The 13,701-nt window shown below is 38.8% G+C and overlaps 1 protein-coding gene across 1 annotated transcript in view; it reads left to right on the top strand.

The window, feature by feature from the left end:
• Positions 1–13,701, top strand: part of LOC149300378 (zinc finger B-box domain-containing protein 1-like) — a 64,817-nt gene that overhangs the window by 27,667 nt on the left and 23,449 nt on the right. The window contains exons 11-14 of the mRNA XM_089485323.1: positions 2,073–2,149; positions 6,783–6,964; positions 8,442–8,533; positions 10,267–10,426. Coding sequence (XP_089341449.1) covers positions 2,073–2,149; positions 6,783–6,964; positions 8,442–8,533; positions 10,267–10,426 — 511 coding nt within the window. The remainder of the gene's footprint in view (positions 1–2,072; positions 2,150–6,782; positions 6,965–8,441; positions 8,534–10,266; positions 10,427–13,701) is intronic.

Here is a 13,701-nt window from a genome sequence, read left to right as displayed (position 1 = left end):
ACGCCGCAAACACGGCCCGCGTAAGACCGGCAGCCAGGGCAACCGATCTTACGCGGTCCGCACCTCGAGCCCTGCTACTTACCTGTGAGAGGATCTTCTGTACTGCACAGAGGAAGCGGAACCCAGCAGAGTTCACGTGACATCACATCACATCCTGCTTCCTCTGTGCAGTACCAGAACCCAGAGGGAGGCCGCGCCCCCTGCTGAAGTCAGTGAGCGGCATCGAGGAGCTGGGAGGGTGTTTGAATCAGTATGCGTGATTGAGGGAATGAATCTGTGAATGAATGAGTGTATGAATGAATGAGTGTGTGTGATAGCATGGATGTGTAAGTGCTGGAACCTAGGCATGATGGGACTGTGATTGCTGTTAGCAATCACCCTCCTATCATGCCAAGTCAGCCAGTACATGCTGAAACCTAGCTAGCTGCCCCCCTTGTGTATTGATGCTGCCAGCAATATGGGGTCTGCACATCACTTACAGCCACCCTGTACCAGCATGTACTGGCTGCCTGGGTATGATAGGAGTGTGATTGCTGTTAACAATCACACTCCTATCATGCCAAGTCATATTGCTAATTTTATTTGTCCAATTGTGGTGTGTTGCTTTTATTAAAAATGTGAGTTTTTATTATTATTTTTAAAGGTGGGGGGTCATTTGCGGTTTTGGCTAAGTGAACCGTGAATGTTTTGGTCCAGAATTTTCATTTTGGTGCATCCCTAGAATAAATAGAACTATTTCATTTTTAATTATCCTGAGTCCTGAATCCTGAGAGGAAAAGTAAAGGTTTTGTGTCATTTACTTTATTTTAATCTGCATATTTTATTAAAGGCCATATTTTCTCACAGTGAAAAATGAGTGCGGCCCGCGCACGTATACAATTCTGATGAAGTGGCCCACTGCAGAAAAAACTTGGACACCCCTGGGGTAGACAGTGAGAAGGGGGGGTAGGGAGAGGGTAGCTAGTGAGAAGGGGGGTAGGGAGAGGGTAGCTAGTGAGAAGGGGGGTAGGGAGAGTGTAGCTAGTGAGAAGGGGGGTAGGGAGAAGGTAGCTAGTGAGAAGGGGGTAGGGAGAGGGTAGATAGTGTGAGAAGGTGGAGAGGGGGTAGATAGTGTGAGAGATGGGGAGAAAGTGGGAATCTGATGGGGGAAAATGCTGTCCCCCCAGATTTTTAGGGGTTCCTACGCCCATGTTTACAAGCCCTATGGCAACAATTGGTCAGGAGAACCAATAAGTATTTATGGCAGGCAGGCAGAATAACTGAGCACTGGCTAGCAGAGAACAGATGTGTTAAATGCTATACATACCTGAGAATGCTTCAGGCTTAACCTGGAGTCTCCGGGTAAAGTACTGCGCCATTGACTGTCCAGGTTACAATTCTTTTTCTCTGGGCAGGGGAGCAGTGTTTGTTCTTGTTACCATGCTGTTTTAATATTCCTCATTATCTCTTGTTGCAGTTAGTCCTCTCTTTTAGCTTCCTATTACGTAGAGAACTATTCATTTCTTTGTGGGACTACCTGTTCCGAGATATGCCAGTTTTATATAAATTAGAGTGTGTGTTATCACGTATGCAGAGCCCCAGGAATCATGCCCATCCAATACGCAGAAGTTAGACACAAGAATTTTAAGCCTCTCTTCCTGAATTTCAGCGCCATTCTGTTTAGTGCCAACAAAATGTATTGCAGTAAAACATTCTCCCTTTTGTAGATATGTCCAATATGTGGAATTAGACTTCCAGAACGGGGTTAACACAACAAAATTAGTCATGTCAAATGTAATTTGTCATAGTACCTTTATTTTAGGTTAACCTGACATGTACTGTAGATTGTTTTAGATTGTCTATGATTTCTTCCTGGGATCGGAAAGGCTCCACAAGCTCCTAGTAGGTTAACCAAGTACCATGTGAAGTTTTCGGGAATGTTGTTAAAGTGCCAATCAGTAGGAATGGAGGTGAGAAAACCAGCTTTTAACCCCAATTTATTTTTTTTCAGTTCACAAAAACCCTTGATCCTACTTCATCCTTACCCTATCATTTGAAAAAGACATATTTTGTCTTTTTTCTGTACCCACCAGAAAGAAAATAAACTGGATAAAATGGAAACAGAAGAGTCTGGCCAGGAAAGTGTCCTCATAAAACAGCCAGTAGACCCGTTAGCTGTAGCCTTGACAGTTTTTATAAAGGGCAGTCCCATCAGCCTGCATTTAACATGATTAGCGTGTAGTTATTTGGGTTATTAATCTTGTCAATGTGGTTTAATTAACAATGAAGTAATCTAAAATGTGTTGACAGCTAGGGTGTGTGAACTAATAGCGTTACTGATGCTTTAAGCAGTGCATGTGGCTTTATAAAGTTCTGTTAACTTAGGGATCTTGCATGTGTAGTTGAGATCACAGTGTTTGTTTGTTTTGCACATAATTCTGATAAACAGATGAAATAACCAGGTTTTGTGATCTGTTGTGCAGCAAGTAACCCCCCCCAAGAAAATAAGTCTGTCTGCTCAACAATAATAACCAATAAATCACTGCACAACATGCAGACCTGTTGTTAAGCTACTGTCCATGGACAGCCGACTCCGAAAATGTCAAAATTACGTGACACCATAAATATAATGGGTCGTTTTTCAAAGCCCGTTGTAAAGAAGCCTTGATCCCACTCTTTGTTGGGTGACCAGGAAGAGGACAGCAGGCCAGAGCAATTCCAGGGCAAAATTCTAGAAGTGGAGCGATCACCATGAAACCAATGGGATGCTTCTGCTAATTATGCCTCGTATCCCTCTTTCTGCATCAAAATATCAAAATATTTCTGCTCTGCCTCAAAATATTATTATATTCTTAAAATGTAAACAACCATCTAAGGCTCATTAGCGCAGAAGACTCCCCTACTATTTGTGTTTATTGTATTCATTTACAGACTATTCAGTTCTTGAAACGTTTTCGTTTACTGTGTATAAAAATAGGCACACGAAGAGCATCACTGACCTCAGTGGAAATTGCATACAAGATTAACTTTCACTGAATACATCAAATTTTAGAAATCGCAAACGTTCAGCTGCAGGCCCGTCATTAGGAAAAGCCATTTATGCTTTAAAATACCCCATAGGCTCCGCTATGCCACATCATTGTTTTAACATTTGCCTCCCTCTAACCTTGTGTATCTAAAATACATTCTCACTCCATTTAAAGATAGAATGGAGTCTAGCACTCATGTGCTCTTTTTTGTTGTTGTTTCGGACTACACTATTATTTGTTAAAAGAAACATGTTTTGGAGTTATATTCTGCCGTTCCTAAGTTCTAAGTGGGGTCACTTAGAAATGTCCTTGTTTTTGAAAGAAAATCCAATTTTGGCCATTAAAATAACATGAAATGGATCAGAAATACAGTGCCGATGTAAAATGACTATTGTAGCTGGAAACGGCTGATTTTTCATGTAATATCTTCATAGGCTTACAGAGGCCCTTTATCACTCCCATCACTCCTGTATTCCAATGGCACATTGTCTTCACGAATCCATGTTTAAGATTAAAAGGATACTTAATCATTTAAAAACTCTTTTGCAATTATGTTACCGCAGCTAGAAATGTCCATGTTTTGAATGAAAACAGCTAAGTGACCCCAAACTTTTGAGCGGTAGTGTACATAATATTAATAAAATCATAATAGCAAATGAGCATTAGGATAAATGACAACCCTAAATCTCCCTCTTCTGTGTGAATGGCTTACAGAGGGGCGGTACTAGCTGGATGTGTAATGCTTGAATGGGAGTGGCTAACTGTGAGGGGTGGTGCTAACCCTAGGTAGCATTGGTTAGGAGGGAAGGTAGGCAGGGTGTGGGCTCGGCTAAACACCACTCTCCTTGCCTGTAGAAAAAGAGCAGTGACCCAGACACCTGGAGAAGCAGAGACTGAGTTTAACCATGAGAGTCCCCAGGTATACTAACACACTTGGGGACTTGTGGGCTCCGGCTACCCTCGCGGGATGCGGTCCCACTGATGCTGGGGGATGTTCCCATTGACTTCGCTGGAAACACCCCCATTTAAAGGGGAAATGGGCAGGGAGTTGGGCATGTCAGGACCCCACTCCTGCAACACAGAGGATTTGGGGGTTGACCCAGAGAACCGGAGAAGTGGCCCTCTTCGGGCCAAATCTGGAAAGTTCCCTGGTATGCTAAGAAATAAAATAATAACTTCATAAATAATCAGAATGTCTACCACTTGCTAGACCTCTTATGTAAATCACTTTCTTGAACAACAAGATGTGCTTTGTTGACAGTTTAACAAGACTGCTTTTATGATAATGTGTATGGAAGGGATCGGAGACAAGCGCATGCAATACTGAAGACAGAAAAACACATTGTACTGTAATTATTTTCTAGTATACACACTGCAGAGGGTTCTTTAAAATGTTTGTTTACTACTTGGAACATATGTCATTTTCCTATTAAAGGTGCAAGGTGCTTCGCTCTGATTCTTCACGCTTTCAGACCAATATATTTAATGATATCTTACCTGATGTCAGAGTGCCATGGTTTAGCCTGCTCTAAATTTCATTCCCTTCTGCTGTATAGATTGTCTGTCAAAGTAATTGGAATGCATTAGATGAGCCGAGTTCCCGTCTAAGGTCATACAAAATGAAGCCTATCATTCCCACGGCGCTAGCAGCTTAATTTAAATATGCAAAATTTTCTACCAGCAAAACAAATACATTACTCTAATGTTAACATTATGTCTTCAGGTTGTTTAAACCTTTGGCAGCTTTCGAACGTGTAACAATAGCTAAGCTTACCTTGTGTGCTCTTTGAATGTGAACTTTTCTAATGCTGTCCTTTATGTTATTTATGATAAGCAGAGGAAAATTGTTATTTGCCAGAAAAATCTTGGAAAAGTGTCCTTTGCTTGTGCATGTTAATGTTAAGGACACTAAAGACTAAACAAAGTATGGCGCAAGAATACATGCGCACCTGAGGCTTACCTCCTTACATTTCCAAATGCCAATGTAGGACCCCTCAAATGCCCCCTGTCCCAGATCAATCGAGACAATTGGGAGATATGGCTCCAAAACTGAATGTGTTGCTTATCAAATTATGAAAACTGTTTTAACCCCTTAAGGACAATGGGTTGTCCTTAAACCTATTAAAAACAATGCATTGTGACATTAAGGGGTTAACACAGTTATTGAGATATTTGCATAATGTGTAATAAAAGATTTCAGTCCCTTGGGAAACTACCCTGAACCTCACCCTGCTTCCTGATTTTACTTTTTATGTCTTAACAAGCTTTTAGGTGGACTACAATTCCAATAAACCCTCAAATGCAGGGATATGGAATGGATGTCATAACCAAGAAAATACATATTTTATATCTAAATGGGGAGGGGGGTATAATTATCTCTAAACTATGTCAAACCTCTTTCACTCATTGGTTTAAATAGAAAAAGGTTCCTTCAATAATACTAGAATATTCTGTAGGGAGAAGATGGTAAAAGACATCTTATCGTCTGTTGACAGCAAAAAGGGCATGTGATAAAAACACGCAGAAGCAGGGATGACGAAAGCTCTATATTTACATACATATTGGTATATTCTATCAGGGGTGGACAGTAAAAGGTGCATTAACCACACTTTTGATGAAACAAGTTTTCTGAACGTCATAAACTGTCTCAAAGAGGGTTTTGTAACGCAAATGACTGTGAATCAGTGTTAATATCATCTTCCATGTACACTATTCCCTCCAGGTCTCCGTTCCAGATTTATGGCTATTTATAGTTTTATGAAAACATTTTTCATTTAATAGTTGGGGCGAAGGCGTTCTAAAGCTACTGATCTAATGCCTTTTGTTAGTGTTCAGTAAATAGGCAGAATATGAAAGATTCTTTACAAAAAAAATAAATACTGTTTTTCTAAATGCACATTTGTTTCAGGTTTGCAGCCAAAGAACTACATGCATTCATTCACATGTGATAATTTAGCCCGAGGAATATTGTTGGGTTTCTGAATAAATAGATTCCATAAACAGTTGGTTGAGGGCATTTTTTAATGAAGTCGTGCATACTGGAACTGCTATTGGACCCATGGACAAGTCAGTTTAATGTCTTAAAAAAAACCCATATTCTTGCTATTTCCCCTTGGAAGAAAATATGTGGCAGCACACAGAAGTGTTATGTATAAAAAGTCATTCTATTGCAATATTTGAAGAAAAAAAATGGTCTCCTCACCATAGCAACCAATTAAATGGTCCAGAGAGCAGAAACATTCCATTGGTAGATATGTTGATAAGACTACTTTTTAAGCTTTGCACCAGAATTACTTTTTTGAGTTAACCCCTTATGTTTGATGTTTTAACTAACTGCATTAAGCACGGTTGAACAATCATACATGCATAAGTCCTGATTTTCTGGTAACTGTGCCTCATAGATGGTCCATTGTTCTGCTTTTCAGGAAGCGGGGGCCATGGACCAGGTGAGGAGACCCTCTGATCTCTCCTAACCAACTAGGGGAACTATAAAAACAATCTGCAACTGCACAGATGTCCATTGCAGCTACCATGTGGCCACCTCATGATGCTCTGCTGGTGATCACTGCAAGGTGGCTCTTCTGGTCAGTCTGGGGGGATGCCCTGCGTATTCCTAGCTCTGGCCCTACCCGCTCCTGCCTCTATCCCCAACACAGGTTTCTTGGTTTGGACACCTGAAATTGTTTTAAAGAATATTTTCTCTTCAATATATTACAGATACATAACATTTAACAACTTTGTTGCTCATTCTCAGTTTTTTTGTTAACAATTAAGTTCCTTAGATACCGAACGTACACAAAGTACACCCATTCATGCCACTGTACCTGACGCCTTACCTGTTGGAGCCGCAAACAAGAAACTGAATGCTCCGCTGCGGTCTACTTACTCCGTTGGCAGAGAAACTGGATTAGAGTCTGCTGAAGGTGGAAGGCCCATGTGCACTCAAAATGCAAAAGGTAATAAAAGTTGCACTGATTAGACTGCTCTGTTTAATGGTATACATCAGCTAAGAAAAAGAATAGCTAGAAATGTAGCTGTTGATTGCAAATAAAAAATATATGTCCTGTATATAATTCTCTGAAGCCATCAGCTATTCTGGGTATTTAGTACTATTTGTGTAATGTTGTATATTTGTAAATCCTATTCTTGATGTATTTAGAGGCTCCTGTCATTTTCCTCCCACCCTTCCTTCCCTTTTCCAGGGTAAGTAGTAAAAGGTGATGCCGCTTGAAAAAATATATAATTATATGGGTATGCATATATCCAAAATATAAAAATTAAGTACCTTAGTACTTTCCACACACAAATAACAATAAATGTATTACATGTTTGTTTTTTCAGTGCAAAATATTGATTGCCCTAACGAAGACCTTTTATAGGGAGCAAAATATAGGATGCGTTAAAACAAATCTTGTACGTTGTAAAGCGCTGCAGACCATGACGGCACCATATAATTAAGACGATAATAATCTTCTCATTCTTATCTAACCCTGCGTTCCTGTTTTCTGTTTGAATCTGTGCTTTATCTACTACTGCTACATTATCACCAGCGATTTCAACATTTTACTTGGGATTTCTAAAAAGTGTACTGAACATAGACACTTTGGTCACGTGAGGTGGGCCATGGATGTCTACTAACTCTTCTGTATTAGATGAGATCAATATGAGGTCTAAGCATGGATCTATTAAGACAGTTTGTTTCCCAGTCTCCTGCTAAGACCTCTCCCTATTTAAAGAGAAACCCCATTATTTATGACTAGTATCAGATTAAAAAAAATATTTCGATTGTTCCATGGGATGTCCCCTTTAAATGCCAAATGCTGTTAAATCACCCAAATCCTTGTCCCTTTCACGTGCTTGGTAGTTCCCCTATAAACCAGTAAAGAGAAGGCTTTATGTTAGACTGCAGATATCCCTTTAAATGTGCCTCACTTTCAGGCAGTATTGTGAAATATTTATACACCGGCAGTTTTTCTGCGCTATGAAACCTTTTTACTCAGCCTAGTTTGGTGTAATTGCTTATAGCACTGATGGGGTAGAGTAAACTAACCAAAGGCATTCATTTGGAAAAGGCAGTTACTTTAGCAATTATACCCCCCCCAATAACCTTTAATCAGACCAATTAGATATATTCTGATATAACATGCACCTTTTGTCTTCTCTCTCCCTGACATAAGAGTTGCGACACACTGCTAATGTTCTAAGTAACAGAAAAACAATTGGATTTCTGTATAAGGTGTGAAAGACTAACATATTAATTATTGTGCCACTTATGCATTTTTGTAGGATATATGTATACATACAAAAACAGTACCTGTGGGTTGTCTATGTATTTGCCTGGAGAGAACAAGGACACTGGTGAAACAGGGCAATTAAGCAGTTGACAGCTATGTATAAACTTGAATGCATTCAATACACATCATCTTCTTACAGCATCACTGCAGGAGGACAGCAAATCAATCATGTACAAAAGCTTAAATGACAGAGCAAGTCCGGATACAGCTTCTATCGCAAACCTGCCCAAGGTAAAGTTATTGAACCATGTATATCACATATTGTATATTGTAAAATAAAAATAGAGCATACTGAGGCTTTTTGACACTTTCGGATTACAGTCTAGATTAGTTTCTAGGTGTGTTGGCCCCTAAATCTTTTTATTTAATGGTCCCTAAAACCTCAAGTCTCCTTGTAGTACATACAACATTCAAAGTGAAGTGACTTCAAATAAGATCTCCTTGATTGATTGATCTAATTGATTTTTGCCGTTCAATCTTTTAGTGGGATAATCCTGCTACTTTTGAAATCAATGGAACTGCAATGGGAGCCACGTTTGGTAGCTAGTGCTTTTGGTCAGGGATCTTAACTATTTGAGTACCAGCCACAGAAACAAGACAGTTTATGATAGTGAATGCGTTTCACCCAAACCTCCTAAATTAAATATAACCGTTTTACCACATTACCCTGTATACGATGAATCTTACGAAACGCATCTCGGCTAGATTCAGTGCTATAACTAGAAATCTCACTAATACTAATGAATAATCTAAAAACAGTACGTATAAGGAATCTATCGCTTATTCACATAAAATCATGTAATTTCCCCCAAGTGTATCGCATAAAGTTGTATGAAATATAGTGTCGCATTCAGTGTGTCAATTTAAAAAGAACGTCTTTAGCTAATTGGCTGTATTTAAATGTATTGTCCCAGTCCCATGGCCTTATTCTATTAACTGTATGCCAACGAACAATCCAAAGATTCAACATTACATAAGTTATGGTGGTTAAAGGTGATGGAAAACCCTTCCACTTACAATTAAGGGGTAGTAGGAGTATTATTAAACACTCATCTACAGACACCAGACGAGCCAGAAGGCTTGTTTTTTCCCTCAGAAATCTCATGGTGCTGCCACAACCGCAAGGAATTCTGGGTAGGCACATGCAAATAAGGTCAATAATTATTATAAACAGAAATATAAGAGGCCCTTTAAACTAATATTGGGCTAATTTGTGTGTATGTATGTTAAACTGTTAAAAAAATAAATTAAAAAAAAGAGCCAATAGGAGACGGTTTAAATAAAATTAGATTAAAAAAAATAAACCTGGCACATGTACAGTTACCGTTGACATTGCTGTATTCCCCTATGTTTAAGAGTATGATAAAGTCACTTTAAATGTGACATGGGAAATTTTCTAGATTTCAGAAATGTAAACGTTGCTATGTCTTTTAAGCTATGAGAGTGACACTTTTCTGCAGATCCACGAAATAAACTAGTGACCTCAAATTGAGTGTTCCAGCGTTCTCGCTGCCTTACACTTTCAGAGGATTCCATGTAGAATTTGTGAACCGGTATGTAGTGTTTCAAGGCAGAGTACTTTGTGACCTCCATCATATATTAATCTGGCATCAGGGGACTCACTGGTTTGTCCATGCTTTGACACACGCAGCTAGTTTAATGCTTTAGAGGGTTCTGAAAGCGTGTTATCTTGAATACTCTATCAAGTGTGTATCTTTATCTTGTTCAAAATAAAAATCATTAAGCTGACAGCTGAATTTGACAGTTTGATAAATAATTTGTGCAGCACAGATACCTTAGACATTTAAATGCCGGTTGAAATAACACGCCAGCAACTGAAGTCATTTTTGATATCTGTTTTATGTGTGGGATCTTTTGATTTTTAACATCTCTAACACAAATATTCCTTAAAATATTCATCAAAATCGTACGATACCGTGATGTGATTTATTTATCCCACACAGGCGCTTGAGAGCATTGCTCTTAGAGAAACAAGCCCCGTATCGGAATACCATGGGTTGGCAGGGTTTTTCATTCTGGGTGTTGACCCAAAGGAAGTCAGACCTGAGCACCGGCCGCCGCAAACCTACGAACGCAGCATAGAAACTAGCAAGATCTATGCAGGTGGGTAAACCTAATGTATTTTGTTAAGTATCGGGAAACATTGAAGCTGTCAAAATGTTTATTTTTGGATGTTTAGAAAAAATACTCGGTTTGTGGGAAACAAAAATCTGATTCGGTAATACCCACCTACCTACCAATCAACAGATGGACCTTTACTGTGAGAGATACATACAAACTTGTTTGTTTAAAGTTGCTTCATTGAAAAACAGACCAGAAATTCTATAGCGGAGAGACGAGTGGAACAGTCTCCTAGCAGAAATGAGGCTAAAACAGTCATGTAAACATACATGGGATAGGCATAAAGATATCCTAAAAAGAATAGACCAATAATTAATTAAGGTTTAAGTTCAGGTTTCAATCTTTACGTCAGGAAAAAAATGGCAGACCAGATGGACAGAATGGTTCTTATGTGCTGCCAAATTTTATTTTTCTATGACAAAAAAGAGTTGGAATGTATGCTTAGAAGTTGATTTGTATGCTTATTGTTCTTTTTGCATCGTTCAAAATATGTGTAAAGCAAAAAAATATATATACAAATTCTCTGCAATTTAGCCTATTATATAAAAGGATGTCGTAAATGCAAGGATTAGGATTCTCAAAGTATTCTTACTTTTGTTTTTATATTTTCCGCCGCATAAAATGTTTACTCAATAAAAGCAGCTTTTTTTCGGATACTTTACAACCATTTTAAGGTGAGACACAAAATATTATCGCACATCATTTTTATTTTATGGTTGCCATCTACTAGACACTTATTTTAAATCATTTTTCATTATGATTTTCTTTTTACAATAATGATACAAGAGATGATAAATCAATATTCTTGCATGGAAGTAAAAATCGAAACTTGAAAACAGACAACTTTCAAAAGAAGGCAATAATACAATAATAATAAAATTGAATGATCTGGATTTTTTTTTAGCCCACTTTCTGCCTGTGGCTTAAATATGTGGTAATTAGGTCTCAAACAAGCAGCGTGGGATATCGCTCTTTCAAAGGAACAAACAGAAAACCTTTAATTTCCTCGAGTAAATTAAAGAATGCCAGGAAGTCTCTTTCCCGATACAGTAGAAATATTATAATGAGGGCTTTATGGACGCCGTTGTACCAATTACCCGTCTTGTTCTCTTGTTCTTTGAATGCCAAACTGTTAGTTCACTTATTATCCGAGCACACAACTGAAAGTGTTGCCTCATACAATTTTAATTGTAATGCAACTTAAGCGTTTAGTTTATGAATGTTAATGGGGATCTGGAATCTAATTTTTAAATCATATATTTAAATATTGTGTCACGTTCTACCTATCACTCTTTCTTTTCCAATAACACACACGTTGCTTATTTGCTTTGTCTAGTGTTTCTTCCTATGGCAAATAGACCAGTTCAGCAGCCAGCGGGCAGCATTAAAGCATGATCTGATGTATGTTGTGTCGCATCCAGTTCTGGAAAAGTTACTTGTTAATTCTAGGGAATCGAGGTAATAGAGCAAGTGAGTAAAAAAAGTAGGCAACAGCACAAATCTGTGTTGTTTCTAATCTGAGACTGGCCAAAAACATTTTGTTTTCAAATGTACTATGGGAAGGATAGCCAAATGTGGAAAAATGAGTGTGTGACTGCATGAGATGTAGCAATAAGAAGAGAAAGAATGCGTGTCTTGGCTTCGCTCCTAATGCCAGGTCTCCTGTGGTCGGTAACACTATGGTCAATGTCATCCTTAAAGAAACAATCATAAATATGTTTAATTTGTGCTGTTTCATTTAACTTAAAGCTTTCCTTTGAATTCTGTATAGTGTTTCTATAAGAAGCACATTGCTACCTGATTAAGAACCTGTCCGATTTGTGCCAGTAGGTTTAGTCATGAGCAGGGAAAGGACTGGGAACACTTGTATGTGTGCTCAAGCACATCAAGGGCACGTTACCAACCATGTTCAGTGAATGGAGCCACAATATCTGGAATCAGCCATTGAGTAACAAAGCAGTCTTAGAAACAGACCCCAGAATCAAAATGTGTGTGACTGTCCCTTTAAAAGCCTAATCATTGAAGAACCAAATAACAAGCAGCAGGCATACAAATCACTGCCCAAGAAATTCATGATTTTGTCACCTTTTTTGTCTTTTGTGCTTTTCTCTTATTTTAAGGAGCAAGAGGTTTTGCTTTACATTATGTTCACACTGCCATGCAATCTTCCACAGGTAGAGCTGTTCCTGGAAATAATTATAAATAATAACTAGGTGGACAGGTACACATTTCAATGCACGGTTTGGTAATTGTACCAGACTGCTTCCAGAGTCATGAAATCATGTAATTACCCTTCCTTCCGAAGCTTGTCATGAGTTCAAGTCCGTTATATGAAGCTGTCACTGGCATATACAGTAAAAATTCTAGTGGCAGAAAAGGTAAATAATGTGTTTCTATGGGGAATTCTACTTGCAAAAGACATCATTTAATAATGTGTGAACATGGTAAGTACTTTATATATCAGTTGTTTGAACATCTCGGGAGTGTATTCCCAAAGAACGAGTTAGCTTGTAGTTTCAAAATACGTCTATAAACTATCTTGTTTATTTACCTGTTTCAAAATCGATTATCCACAAAAGCAAACCACCCTCGACAAAATACAAACAAATTATTTGCTCTTCAATTGAGATTGAAACAAGTGATATTTTTTTTTCTCTCGCTGCATTAATGCTACAAAATCTGGCTTCTTAGCACCGGCTTTGACACTTGCCCCCTAGCAGGAATGCGATTAGTGGTTCATGCCAAAACCCCAACCCCTTATTGCTTAATATTACGGGGTTAAGTTGATCCACTCTTGATTGTCCAAGCCTTACTGGTCTGTTGGGGAGGGGAGCAGGGGACATTGGTCTCCAGAATGCCAGTTCTCATTTTCATTGTTGCCTCACATGAGAGGCTTTGGGGATAATCTTTGTTATAGGCATAGTTACTGTATAGGACTAAGTATTGGAGCACTCTCGAGCAGGGTTTATGGCAGGTAAGAACCTGCCTGAGTTGACATTGATCAATGTTGCAGTCAAAATCTTTACTACTGCGTATGTTTAGTAGGTAACAACATTACAACGTTCTTGGTATAAGTGAGTTAATGACCCTTGTCTAAGTCTCCAAGGATAGACCTCCAATTAGTAGAGTGCATGGGCGTAGGAACCCCTAAAAATCTGGGGGGGACAGCATTTCCCCCCATCAGATCCCCACTTTCTCCCCATCTCCCACACTATCTACCCCCTCTCCCCCTTCTTACTATCGATCCCCTCCCTACC

The sequence above is a fragment of the Sceloporus occidentalis genome, unplaced genomic scaffold (assembly GCF_023333645.1).
Source record: "Sceloporus occidentalis isolate IW3139 unplaced genomic scaffold, rSceOcc1.0.p SCAF_25, whole genome shotgun sequence".
Classification (NCBI taxonomy): Eukaryota; Metazoa; Chordata; class Lepidosauria; order Squamata; family Phrynosomatidae; genus Sceloporus; species Sceloporus occidentalis.
The sequence above is the reverse complement of the archived record's forward strand: the minus strand, read 5'-3'. Positions and strand labels throughout refer to the sequence as shown.